Raw genomic sequence first — 14,159 nt, 5'->3', positions numbered from 1 at the left:
TGTATGAGCCTGTTGTTTTCTGCATTAAATCTAGACCACTGATGTTAAAAGTTAGGCCTGCCAGTGTTATTGTGGGGGTTCCTCATCACAGCCCCTGGGCATGGCCCGTGGGTGTCCGGAAGGCTGGGTGCTCTTGTTGGAGCACGCCCTCTTTGGTGGCACAGCCAGCCAGGTAATGACAAGTGAGAGCACAATGTGGCTGTCACACCGTATTTTAAAAATTAAATTTTATTTATTTTTCATCCCCGTCCATCATATCATATTTTAGATAGGCTTTCACAATTCTTTTAAACTGGGGGGACTTGTTTGATTTTTAAATATAGGATAAGGAATGCAAGCAGTTCTTAGAAATTGTTACTGATTTAGCTAGGAAACAAAAATGTCCTAACTCTCCCCTCTCAAATGTTTGGATTGGTTTTATTGTAGAGTGTAGTGGGGCTCTGTGATTACTTTTCTGGAGCTGCTCCTCCTGCCACCCCATGTGTGTGTCAGTGGGGATGTTCTGTGTACTGTGCTGAAGCAAACTGCAGAAACAAATCGGATCCTGACTCTAACTAAGAAAGCAGTTGGCGTCTTTAATCTGTGAGTTCTAATTTTTACTGTTTTTGTTTGTCTGTTTCTTTGGCCATGCCGTATCATGTGGGATCTTAACTCCCTGACCAGGAATGGGACCCAGGACCCCTGTGGTGGAAACCCAGAGTCCTAACCACTGGCTCACCAGGGAAATCCCTAATTCTCACTGTTTTAATTGGCTCTATAAGTAAATACTATGCATTTGAATTTAAAATGTTTAAAAGAATAAAATCCTACTTTTATCTTTTTGATAATACAGCATGCGTGCGTGTGTGCTATGTTGCTTCAGTCGTGTCTGACTCTTTGCGACCGTGTGGATGGTAGCCCTCTAGGCTCCTCTGTCCATGGGATTTTCCAGGCAAGAATACTGTAATAGGTTGCCATGCCTGTCTCCAGGGGATCTTTCCGACCCAGGATTGAACCTGAGTTTCTTATGTCTCCTGTATTGTGCAAGAGGGTTCTTTACCACCAGTGCCACCTAGAAAGCCCCAATAACAAAGCATTCTACTTTAAAACAAGTGTACCTGATTTGGGGGCTTCCCCGGTGGCTCAGACGGTAAAGAATCTGACTGCAATGCTGGAGACCTGGGTTCAATCCCTGGGTTGGGAAGATTCCTCTGGAGAAGGAAATGGCTATCCCCTCCAATATTCTTGCCTGGGAAATCCCGTGGACAGGAGAGCCTGGTGGGCTACAGTCCATGGGGTCTCAAAGAGTCAAACACAACTGAGCACATACATATCTAAATTTTAAATCCACACTCTAAAAACAGTATAGTGGAGGGTACCATCCCTCCCCCAGTGACACTGGAACAGTGGAGAAAATGGGATCAGAGGTTGCCATCATATAAATCATGTAAGGTAATCAAAGGGCAGACTTGCCTCTAACATCAGATGCAAACATTGATACCTTTTCTCATTGTAAATACCTGTTTGGTCCATTTCTCTAAGACGAGCTTCTGGATCCCAGCAGTTCTCTTGGACCACTCTGAAGACCTTCCCATCTTTCAGCATCTTTGCTTCTCCCTAGGACAGGAAACTCATATCAGCAAAAGGTGACCTAAGCTTACTTAGCTGGAGAAGGGAACGGTAATCCACTCCAGTATTCTTGCCTGGAGAATCCCATGGACAGAGAAGTGTGTGGGCTACAGTCCATGGGGTTGCCAAGAGTCGGACATGACTGAGCAACTAACATACACACACACACAAGCTTACTTAGATGAATTCTTCCTTGTATGCTTTGGAATGTGGTTCTTCCCTAATCTTGTTAGGCATTTTTCCTTAATCCTTGAAGAAGTACAAATCTGTTTGTTTAGCAGAACTCAACTTGTTTTCCCCCTGCCTTAATATTGACTTGGATTTGAAGGGGTGTGCTCTGTGGTTGTCAGAGGCTGGATACAGAGAACCAGGTCATGGTCATGACCTTTTGGGACTATACAACTGAGGACTGTGTAGGTTACCTTGCCATTCTGAACTGCTGGCTTCAAGAGCTGAGAGGATGGCCCAGGATCTAGAAAACTAAATTTATAACATTTTAGAACTGGTAAGGACCTCTGAGATAGGCTGTGTTGTCCAACCCTGTTTTTAAAAAAAATTATTTATTCATTTATTTATTTTTGGCTGTATTGGGTCTTTGTTGCTGCACTCAGGTTTTCTCTAGTTGCAGCGAGTGGGAGTTACTCTTCTTATTGCAGTGGCCTCTCTTGTTGCAGAGCACAGGCTCTAGGCGTGCAGGCTCAGTAGTTGTGGCACATGGACTTAGTTGCTCCATGGCGTGTAGGATCTTCCCAGACCAGGGATTGAACCCATGTCCGTGGCATTGGCAGATGGATTCTTAACCACTGGAACACCAGGGAAGCCCAAGCTTCTTGTTTTATAAAGAAGCAACAGATGGATAGTGAGAGGAAATAATGTGTCTGGCAGAGCAGGGCCCGCTGATGTCAACACGTGCAGGGGGAGGCAGGCTGTGCAGTGACTCAGTCTAGAAGTGCATTTGAAGTTTGGTGCTGAGCTGCTGCTTCTCCCAGGCATCGTGCCTGCCTTGTTCACTACCTTTTAATACTCAGGGCAGGGGGGCCAAAATAAATGGCTCCTCAAATCATGGCAGTAGGCTCTAAATTGAGTTTTGGGTTGCTGATCGCTAAAGAAAGGGAAAAGTTCTGATCAGGTCCCTAAAATCAGACTGCTCAGGTTCAAAGCATTATTCTGCAACTTATTGTGTAGCCATGAGCAAGTTAAACATTTCTGAACCTCAGTTTGCTCATTTTTCATTATAAAACATGTTAATTTAGCACCTACTTTACTTTCTCTGACTGACGTAAAAACTTTAAGGATATACAGTTGGAAAAAAAAAGGATATACAGTTGAGGAAAAAAGACAAGTTAATAATATACCACTATAATTTAGGTCATAAGCATGGAGATTGGAAAGATTGAGAAAAGGAAGAAATTAAGGCACAAATTCCCATCCATGGAGACGAAGAACAGAGTACTTGAGTTGACTGGGCACAGGTTCCATAAGCCTACTATTTTTGTAGATATTAGTATTTTATTATTTAAAAATGTATTTTATTGAAATATAGTTGATTTACAGTGTTTATTAACTTCTACTATATAGCGACGTGATTCAGTTATCCTTCCCAAGATGGTATAAAGTGCCACCAAGATCCCCCTTCAAGAATAGAGGAGTTGGGAGTTCCCTGGTTGTCCAGTGGCTAGGACTCTGTGTTTTCACTGGTGGGGGTCTGGGTTCAATCCCTGGTCAGGGAACTAAGATCTCTCAAATTGTGCAACATGACCAAAAAAAAAAGAGGATTTCTTCTCCTAGCTTCTGAGACTTGCCAGGGAGTATTGCTGGCAGACAGCTGTCAGTTGTCAGTCCCTCTGGGGAAAATAGGAAGATTGCCTTGGGTGAAGAGAACCACTTCCCTCAAAGTCCTGCCTCATTTCCAGGGCAGCCCATTTCCAGTGACTGATTACTGTGGAGGCAAAAGGCCCCTCTTCTTTGCCTCCCATCCCCAACTTGGGATCCCTGTGGAGTTTAGCTCTAGAGCTTCTGTTGAGAACATCACAGCTCAACATTGCCCTGTCTTATCCTACTTCCTCCTTTCTCCTTTTTTTCCTCCTCCTTTCCACTGAGGTCCATTCTGAGAGCACTTCCTATTAAACCTTCCGCATGCTCATCTCCATCTCAGAGTCTGATTCCCAAGGAACCTCAGAGCCTCACCTGTGACACTTCTGATTCTTAAGTTCTAGTTTTAATACTGTCTACAAATGAGTCCAAATATAGCAGATATTTCAAATGTCTGGTATTGTGTATCACTAAAAAGTGTATTTTATAGAATGACCATGTTATCCAGCAATCCCACTCCTGGGCACATACCCAGACAAAACTCCAATTCAAAAAGATACAAGCACCCCTATGTTCATAGCAGCACTAACTACAATAGCCAAGACATGGAAACAGCCTAAATGTTCATTGACAGATGAATGGGTAAAGATGTAGTACAATGAAATACTACTCTGTCATAAAAAGAATGAGATAATGCCATTTGCAGCAGCATGCATTCAACTAGAGATTATCATTCTAGGTAAAGTAAGAAAGAGAGAGAGAAATACCATATAATATCATTTATATGTGGAATCTAAAATTTGGCACAAACGAACCTACCTATGAAACAGAAACAGACTAAAGACATAGAGATCAGACTGTGGTTGCCAAGGGGGAGGACGATGGAGGAGAGATGGCCTGGGAGTTTGGGTTTGGTAGATGCAAGTTATTACATATAGAATCAGTGGACAAGAAGGAAAATAATAGCACAGGGAAAAAAAGAAAAAATATGTATTTTAAATTCAGTATTTTATCAACAAATTTCCATTCTCTTCCCCCTTCCCCAGGTGCCCACTCAAGCTCTACCTCTAGACCACGCAAGCTGCTAGACTGGTTGGGCTTGAGGTGCAGAGCTGGCAGAAATGACCCAGACACTATCGCCAGGAAGCAGCCTCTGTAATCACTGCAGCTGTCACTTTAAAGTGTCTGAAGGACAGCTCCATGGGAAGCTATGTTACAACCACTTCCAGCAGTATTCACTCAACCTGCTACTGCTCATCTCTTGCTCAGATCTGCTTGTCCTCCTGGCTTTGTTGCATCTTTCCTTGATGTCAGCATTATCTTTCTCACCCCTCTGAGACCACATCATTTTTTCACTTCCCTCTGCTTGACATGTCACCATCCCATCCATTTCCCAATATGTCTCCAAAATAGACCCTGCAGTCATCCACATTTCTCCATCTCCACTGCTCCAGCCTTGGTCCAAGCCCTATCTTCTCTGAGCTGAATGATGCTCCAGCCTCCAGCCTGATTTCTTTCTGCTTTCACTCTTGCTCCTCTCTAACCCAGTCTCCACAAAGCAGCAGAGTGAACTCTTAAAACCCTAAATTAGATCTTGCTAGGTCCCCACTGAAAACTCTTGAATGGATTTCTATTGTCCTGAAGATAAAACGCAAACCCCTTAACCTGACCTAAGGGGCTTCATCATCTAACCCCTGCTTGTCCCCACAACTTAATCATGTGTCTACACCTTTATAAATAGGCTCTTTGTTAACTCGGTTCAAAATATCCTAAGTATTTTGTTTGTTTTCTGTTTGGAACCTGATTGACTTAGCTAAAAAATATGTACATAAACATATTAAATAATCCTATATCCTTTTATGTAGGTGCATGTATATATAAGTAAAATCATAGAAAAATGTCTGGAAAGATACCCACCAAACTGTTAATAGGAATTACTTTTGAGGATGGGGAATGCTGACCCAATGAAACTGTAGCTTTATCTTCAACAGCTTAAATTTAAAAAGGAGAATTTACTCAGATTCTACTTATGTAATGGAAAATTAACCTTAAAAATAAAAACATGAAATGAGGACATTGGGCAAAATGAATGGCTTTCAGTCGATTTTGGCTGAGAACCCCACATTATAAGGAATATATTTTCCATTGCGACCCAGTACATCCATATATATCTATTTATAAAGATACAAACTTGAGACAGAAGTTTCATGAAATAACACTTACCCTCACCGTGAACAATACATTCTGCTATTTTCTTTTGTAATGTATTTTATTTTTAAAGCTGTCCTAATCCACTGAATTGATATTATTACTCATTGTTGGGTTGCAACCCATTAAACACTGGACTAGATGATCCCTAGGCCTACAGTCCTATGGTTTTTTATCTTCATGAAAGTTGCCTGCTGTCTTGCCCTTCCCACCCCATGAATTCCCTCACTCTTTTGCTCAGCACAGTACTGTCACTATCTGTATGTTCTTTATTCATTTGAGTGTCTTCTTGGCTCCCCAGTGAGAGGGAAATCATTTTGAGAGCAGGAACCTGATGATTGAAGATCACACAGAATAGTGTGGGTGAAAATACTAAGTGTGATGGCAATGTGTGTTTGCATTTCAAGGGCCTGAAAAACGCATAGACGTTGATGGCCCGTGTGCTTGAACTGGGCCGTGGATCTGGCCTCCCTTAAACGCTGCGGGGTGTTCCTGCCATCGGCACTTAATTCTACCCTACCCCATGCTTCTCCTGAGAGGAGGGCGTATGTAGTTTTATACATTTTCAACCAAATTATACATAGTCAACCCAAGGACAAATGATGTTTTTCAGTTCTGAACAAGGCTTTATCATGGCAAGCAATACCCCTTGATTCACTCCAAAAGCACTGAAAAATCAAAGGTTAAGAAGAGAAACAAATAGGGCAGACCAAAGATGTGTTTGGGAAATACCTTTCAGGAAATAGGAATCTCTGAGGTAAATCAGTCATGGATGGGGGACAGAAAATATTATTCACAAAAGGAATGTAGGTAAGTAAAAAGGAATTGCTCTAAGCTGAATTTGCAATCTGTATGTATTTATATGTTGTTTTCCAGTGACTGTGATCCCTGACCACTGTAATTATAAAAAGAACCAAAACAATTTAGTTCTGCTTTTGAAATGGAGGAAAGGAGAATATCACTTTGATTAGACTACTGTTATATCCAATTTTGCTGGAACTATGCAAGTAGTAGATTTGATTTGAAATATTTTCATTCTTGGGTTTCTTGTTTGTTTGAGGTTTTTTTGTTTGTTTTGTTTTTGTTTTGAGATTTGCTGTTATGTTTACCAAACTTCTCTTGACACAGAAACGAAGGCCATTCAGATCTAGTTGTGAAGGGTAGAAACTGCAGCCTGGGACATGGAGTAAAAAAAAAAATTACAGGCTGCTCATCCTCCACTTGGGGCTTCCTAGTGGCCTTGTCATCATCTCCACTCAGCTTATTTTCTCTTTTGGGCAGACTTGAGAGCCAGCTTAGGGCTTCCCGGGTGGCTCAGTGGTAAAGAATCCACCTGCCAATGTAGGAGATGCTGGAGACACAGGTTCAATCCCTAAGTTGAGAAGATCCCCTGGAGGAAGAAATGAAAACCCACTCCAGTATTCTTGCCTGGAAAATCCCATGGACAGAGGAGACTAGTGGGCTATGGTCTATTGGGCCGCAAAGAGCTGGACGTGACTTGATGACTGAGCACAGGAGGCCAGCTTAGATCACCAGCTCCCAGGCTGGGAACTGGCACTTTTCACGGGAGAAGTGCAGTCTGGTGTCTAAACTGGCTCTTAGTGGGCAGTCTTTGATGAAGGTGAGAATGAGCTGCCCCAGAGATTCTGATGTTTAAAAAAACTCTTTAATGATTCCTCACTGCCTTCAGGATCAAGTACAAAGGCCTAAGCCCATCCCCTGAGTCCCCGTCTGATGAGGCTTCTGCCTGCCTCTCCAGCTTCTTCCTACCACCTTGCCCCCCAAACTCTTACATGCTTCTATCTGACCCCTACAAAGTACACTAGGTGGCCTTTTAATGCTTTCCTTTTTTTGGCCATGCTGCATGGCATGAGGGATCTTAGTTCCCTGACCAGGGATCAAACCTGCACTCCCTATATTGGAAGTGCAGAGTCTTAACTTCTGGACCGCCAGGGAAGTCCCCAGCGGACCTGTTTAAGCCATTAAGACCTTTCAAGGAATTTGCATTGCATTGAGACTAAAATCTGGCCTCCTTAGCATGTGCTTCAAGTCTGTCCATGATCTGGTCCCTGCCCGCCTCTTTTCCTGCCATCTCCCCCTTGCACCACATCTTAGCCAAACTGTCCTCCTTCTTGTTCTTTGAACACAGCCCTTCCTCACATTGCAGCCTTTGCAACTGCTATTCCCTCATCCAGGGACACTCTTCCAGGGTTTTCCTTCTCATCATCTTCAGTCTTTGTTAGCTCCCCAACCAGCCAGCCCAGATGAATCTCCTAGTCACCCCTTGTTCCAGCACTGCTTTCTATTCCATCCTCTGAAGCGATCACGTTTGTTTGCTGCCCCTAGAATTCGAGCAGGGAGCGTGTCTGTCTTGTTCACCAGCATATTCCACGTGTGTAGCCTGGTGGGCCTGGCATCAAATAGGTGTCAATAAAAATCAGTGAATGAGTGAGTGGATAGAGCCAGTGGTTTTCAAGCTTGAGTGAACATCAGAATCACCTGGAGACTTGTCAAAATACAAATTGCTGGCCCAGTCCTCAGCATTCCTGATTTTGTAGGTCTGAGGTGAGGCCCAAGAATTGGCCTTTATCCCAAGTTCCCTGGTGACCCTGAACTTGCTGGTCTGCAGACCATACTTTGAGAAATGCTGATACCCTCCCTAGCCAAGTGCTTGAGTTCTGGGCTTACAGATGTTTAATATCCCCATGCCTTCGCTCCCTGTCTCTGTTTTCTCTTTTCCTTTATTCCTTGGGCAAATGTTCACCTCTGCTTCCAGACTCAGGAAGAGCATCACTTCTTCCGGGAGGCCTTCTCCAAATCCTTGGTGCCCAAATCTATATCCTCCAGTACCTGGTCCTTACCTGGTCACAGTGCATTGAATTACCCCTGCGTGTGGCCTTCCCATACCCCCAGTCCTTCAGGGCTGACTTAGTCATGTCTGTGCTTTGCTGGAAGCTCAGGAGGGTCCCCCCTGCCCTCCATGAGGGCATGTGATGCCTCTGAAAATGAAGTCGGTCCAGACCCCTAGTTGGCAGCTCACTCTCAGGCCTCATTGTGTACTAAATGCTTTGCCCCAAGCCTTCCTCCTCTCGCTCTTTCCTCAGACTAAACTCAGCCCTTAATAACAGTGGCTTCTCCTTGCTTTTGTCTCCATGTTTAATTTCTCCACCTGTGCTCAAACATAAACTGTTCGATTTATTTGGTCGGCCTTAATATACTGTCGTCACTGTGGAGAGAGCCAGGTCGCTTCCTTGAGGCAGAGCAATGCTAAAATTGGTTCCAGGACAAAAAAATAAAAAAAAAAAAGAGAGAGAGAAAGAGAGACTTCTTCCTTTTTTTCTCCAATTTCAATTTTATCTTTCTAAATGCTGCTCTTTGAAGTTACACCCATTTTTGAAATACTTTTGAGAAACCTCAGTGCTGCCTACTATAAAGGTCAGTTGGAGGACAAAAGAGTTGGGGGTCCCTGGAGGACCGAGTGCAGGAAGATCTCAGACTCAGTTTGTCCAGGGGTCTGGGGCACAGTGGTTCTTTGGGAGACACTCACCTTGCCATGGTGTTGGAGCTGCACCCAGCCTCCATACCCGAATCTCTGTGGGGAAGGGGGAGAACAATCAGACTAGAAGACCACAGCAGAGAGGACTGCAAGAAAGCGGAGTCCCTGGGCCAGAGCATCCAAGTGCCATCCTTTCACACAACTTCCCATTTCATTCCCCATGCCCATGACCACTTATTCCATGTTTATATTCAAATCAGGTTATTTTTTCCTGAAATTTTCAGGAAGAGAATTCTATATCACGGAAGTGCTGGTTTTATTTTTCCTAATGCATGTTACAGCATGTTAAAAATTTATTTTATTTTTTAAAATTTTATTTCATTTATACATATTCTTTTATTTTTTTGGCCATGCAGCATGTGGGATTTTAGTTCCTCAATCAGGGATCAAACCCATGCCCCCTGCAGTAGAAGTGTGGAGTCTTAACCACTGGACCCCAGGGAAGTCCCTGCAATTTCTGAATAAGGATGAACATTAAAAAATATTTGCTTGTGTACCACCTAAAATCCTTTCCAGACCATTAGCAGTACAGGCTGGAAGGACCACTCTTTAGGAAATACCATCTTAGAACATTAACTGTGGGATGCAATCCGTGAGTAGATCATGAAATCAATTTAGTGGTTAATAGCCCAGATGTTCTGAAAACATGAAATATTATGTGTAACAGATGCCACTGGTGTCCCACCCGTATTCCTTCCCTGTAGTGCTTCTGTGAACACCAGCCCTCTCTCAAGCAAAAGCACTCACATTTTTTGGACAAGATTTTCCCTTTTGCTATTGGAGCCAACTTTGACTAACCAACTTCTAGAGGATCAGAAATACTAGGAAATTAGTAACCCCTTTCTTGCCTGTCTCCCAGATCCCTCAATCATGACTGAGGGCATTTATGTATAAACAGCATACACTGTTTTCTCAGCCCCTTGGGCAGGGTGGCTCTGAGGTGAGGCACACATTCTACACTTTCAAGGGCTATGTTGCTTTCTCTGTCTCATCTCCCCACTCTACTGGTGTTTCCTGGGATTACCTCCAAAGTAAACTAATTGCATTTAAACCCTTATCTCAAGGTCTGCTTCTTGGAAGACTCAAGCTAAGAAAGTAAAACAATGGAATATAATGAAATAGAATAGAATAAAGTAGGATAGAATGGAATAAGATAGGATAGGATAGGATAGAATGCCTTCTATGTCTATTAGTTTTGGAAACTCTTATTTCCATTATGTATATGAATGTTTGTACTGAGTCACAATATGAAATATATTTTTTTCTTGGGGGTCATGAATAAAAAAATCTGAAAGACTTTGCCTAAGAACATAGGTATATATGACTCATGTTAAAGATAGGTTTTAAAATCTCATTCTGTTTGTTCATTCATTCGTCAAACCCTCATGGAGTCCCACCATGACCAGCATTTCTAGGGCAGAGAAAATAAAAATGAAGGGAACACAGTCTTGAGAAGCCAACGCTGGGCTGGGCTGGGCAGATAATTGAAGAGCCTTATCATGTGTGAGACCTAAAGTGTCAGAGTGACACACAAGTTCCCTGGGAGCCTGGAGGAGGATGCTAACACACAACCTGGGTCAGGCAGTGTCATGGGAGGGAGCCTGGAAAGGTAATCTGGGTTTGGATTGGAGTATAACCTCCAGTGTCCAGTATTTCCATGCTCTAAAGCAATGGTTCTCAAAGAGTGAGGTCAGAGGGATGGCATGGAGGCCAGAGACCATGAGGTAAAGGGCTTATTCAACAGCTCCTGTCAGCCAAAATGGGTAGACTTAATGAACTCCACAACGACTCCTAGCTTGCTGTGATTGGATGAGAACAGGTGATGGTAGTTTGGTTCTTACGTCACGGCACAGGGAGGTTGTGTAGAGGGAGCCAGGTTTTGACAGATCTCTTCCTTCCTGGCTTCCCTCTCACCTCCAGACTGAGAGGGGAGGTCTGGGCTTGAAGCGGAGAGGCATTCGTGTGTTTCTGAGTCTGTCCCTGGATTCTTCTCCAGTAGACTTCAGATTTGGTCAGTTCTCTACCAACTTTATTCTGCCTGGGTAGAAGGTCTGTTCTTGAATTTTAGCTCCAAATAATCACATTAGATCTGGAAACCTACCTGCTGCTCCCCAAGTGACACCGGAGGGCCTGGCTTAGTAGGCTGGGCATGCAAGGGCACCTGTCTACCTTGGACTCCTTGCATGTCTCCTTGCACCCAGTTTTTCCTTTGCGGTGCATTCCCACCCTCTTCGTGCATTCAGTCCGCTTGTATTTTACTTCTCTCTTCCCCCGGATAAAGCTGCCCAGAAGGGGTTGGAGGAAGGGCTGGAATGGCTTCAGTCAGTTACGCTTTAGAGTAAACTTAAATACACTCTTGAACTGGAACTTTGCTATTGAAAGCTTACTTTAATGTGAAAGAAAAGATTTTATTTCCTTCTTTCTTTCCTTCCTTTTTTCCCTCCTTCCTCATTCTCTTACTTTTTCTTCATTCCCTGTGGAATGTTAACCCGTTAGTTCACAGGTGAGGGAAAGGGCATTGGGGAAGGGCAGAGAGGCAGGCAGAGGAAGAATGGAGGGATCTTGTCACACATACAACACTCCTCTTTCAAGATCCTTTACTTTCTTGGAGCAACTTACCATCTTGAAGTCACTGTTTTCTTAGGTGTTAAAGGAGGCTAACGGTAGTCTTAGTGACATAAGGTTTTATGGGAAGTAACTGGAACAATTCAGAGAAAGCTATCGACACCAGACCTGGCGTATAGAAAGGGCCTCACCGATGCTAACAGTGATAACGATGGTGACGGTGGTGATGGCAGGGGGAGGCAGAGGTGGTGGTGGCAGTCATGGCGGTCATGGCAGTACTGGAGGCTGTGACGTGGCGGTGGTGATGGTTGTGGTGGTGAGTTTGGTAGCAGTGGAGGCAGCAATGATGATGATGGCGGTGGTGATGGTTGTGGTGGTGAGTTTGGTAGCAGTGGAGGCAGCAATGATGAAGATGGCGGTGGTGATGGTTGTGGTAGTGAGTTTGGTAGCAGTGGTGACAGGCAATAATGGCAGTGGGGCTGGCATGGTGGTGACAGCCTGTTCCATTCTGAGGTTTTGAAGTAAGGCATACTCTCCACCAAGGAGAGAAAGAAAGAGCCCTTTGTGACTCTGTGTTCCTCCCTTCTCTGCCTTGGAAAGCACTTGGAACACTTTGGAACACTTTATACTTCCCCTGAACTTTACAAAGGCCTAAACTACTTGGGGCAACTTTATTCTGTTCCAAATATGGGCTGCACACAATCCCCCAAGTCTCATCCTAGGTTGAAAGAGGCTAAAGTTGAAATTTATGACCTTGGGAGTAGTTTTTGTCAGAGCAAATGACAAGGAGGCCTTTACCATCTGAAAACGTTCAACTTTGAACAGTGTCCCATAGGCATTTATGGCATGACAAATTAAAAAAAATACTAAAAATTCAAGGAAATTAAGTTCTATATACCAGAGTTGTGTTTCTGAAGTGGCTAGATATGTATCAGAGGCTGGTGAACTGAATGACATTTTTAATGTCTTGGGGACCTCACACTCATGATATGAATAATGAATTCCCAGGTGAAACCAGATCTCTATTTTCTCAGAGGAGATGTTTAAAAGTCAAGTTTTGTCTGGGATTTTCTCTCCTAAAGACGTTATAGTGATTGAGTGCAATTGAATAATTACTAATGAAAGCAGATGTAAATATGTAATTTTTAAATAAAGGCCCTCTTAAAACTAAAAGAATCTTCGCAAGCCCTACTGTCAGGCACATAGTAGGTGGGCAGTAAAACCTTGCTGAAGGAAAAACCTGAAATCTTATTATCCTTCTTGTTGTTATAAATATTATCATTGTGAATCAACCCCAAATAACTTTTACATGGGTTTCTTGGGCCAGAGTGTGGTCCCTGATTCATCAGGAACAATTTAATCAAGTGCACCCTCCTGAATCTGCTCCCTCTCCACCGCTGATTCCACCCACACCCCCCTCCAAGGATCTTAACTCTAACTCTGACTACACTCATTATTAGCAAGTGAAAATGAAAAAAGTTCTCGACCAGTCCTTTGTAATCATTGGTTAATCGTCAAGCCAAGCATTTGATTCTGCTTTTCTATTTCTTCACTGACTAAGGAGGTCAAGGTATTTGAAGCGTGTCTATTAATATTTAACAAGACAAGGCAGATTTGAAAAGAGATATCAGTTCTTCCAGAGGGGCTTCATCTTCTAAAATGAAACTAGGGCTCGCTTGTTTTTTTCATTCTTTATTGGAAAGCTTGAAAAAATGCTAAGAAAAGATCAGAGATTGATGCTCTGAAATAACATTTTACCTACTAAGAAACTATTTGAAGACAAAGGAAAATCTGCTAGAACTGTTGAACTCTATGAACACCAAGGCATCTCTGCTATTCACTCATGTCACTTTAATATTCATATAGACTGATGTATAGTTGATCATATGGACTGGAAATAGGGAGAGAGAAGGATCCCAGGACAATTTAGATGTTTTGATCTCACTCTTCCCAGTTTGAAAATACAGAAACTGTTTTCTGCAAATTGTTTCATGACTAACTTGCCTACATTCCGATGGGAACACCTACCGCATAACAGATCACCTACTGTGAGGAAGCCCTCAGTGGTTTATGTGAGTGTGGGGAATTGGGAAGGGGACTGGTGTCAAGGGTGACCTTGGGCGGGGGACAGAGGGGGCAGAGGGAAGCAGGGACATCCCGCCAGCAGTAATGCAGTCCTGGGCCAGCTCTCTGAGGGTGGGTGGGTATGGATGAAGAGCTATGGAGCGGCCGTCACAGCCCCATGAAGCTCTGGGATTCTAGGCTCATTTCTGAGTCTCAGTGACCTCATCTGTCCAGCCAGGTTAATGATAGAAATCCTATCTGCAATTCACAAGATGTTATGTGAATGAAATTACATGTCTCTGTTGCTCTCTGGAAGTGTAAGAGTGTTATGATTACTATTACTACC

At 43.4% G+C, this 14,159-nt stretch overlaps 1 protein-coding gene across 6 annotated transcripts in view; it reads right to left on the bottom strand.

The window, feature by feature from the left end:
• Window positions 1-14,159, bottom strand: part of ACMSD (aminocarboxymuconate semialdehyde decarboxylase) — a 57,903-nt gene that overhangs the window by 41,411 nt on the left and 2,333 nt on the right. For 4 of the 6 annotated variants that reach the window (XM_043487542.1, XM_043487545.1, XM_043487544.1 and 1 more), the window contains 2 exons: window positions 9,176-9,220; window positions 1,500-1,596 (listed from right to left, as the gene is read on the bottom strand). In XM_043487542.1, the coding sequence (XP_043343477.1) occupies window positions 1,500-1,596; window positions 9,176-9,220 (142 nt within the window). Of the gene's footprint in view, window positions 1-1,499; window positions 1,597-9,175; window positions 9,221-14,159 lie in introns of those variants that run through there. The other 2 variants (XM_043487543.1, XM_043487547.1) reach the window with 2 other exon arrangements.

This window comes from Cervus canadensis, chromosome 15 (genome assembly GCF_019320065.1).
Source record: "Cervus canadensis isolate Bull #8, Minnesota chromosome 15, ASM1932006v1, whole genome shotgun sequence".
In the NCBI taxonomy this organism is placed as follows: Eukaryota; Metazoa; Chordata; class Mammalia; order Artiodactyla; family Cervidae; genus Cervus; species Cervus canadensis.
The sequence above is the reverse complement of the archived record's forward strand: the minus strand, read 5'-3'. Positions and strand labels throughout refer to the sequence as shown.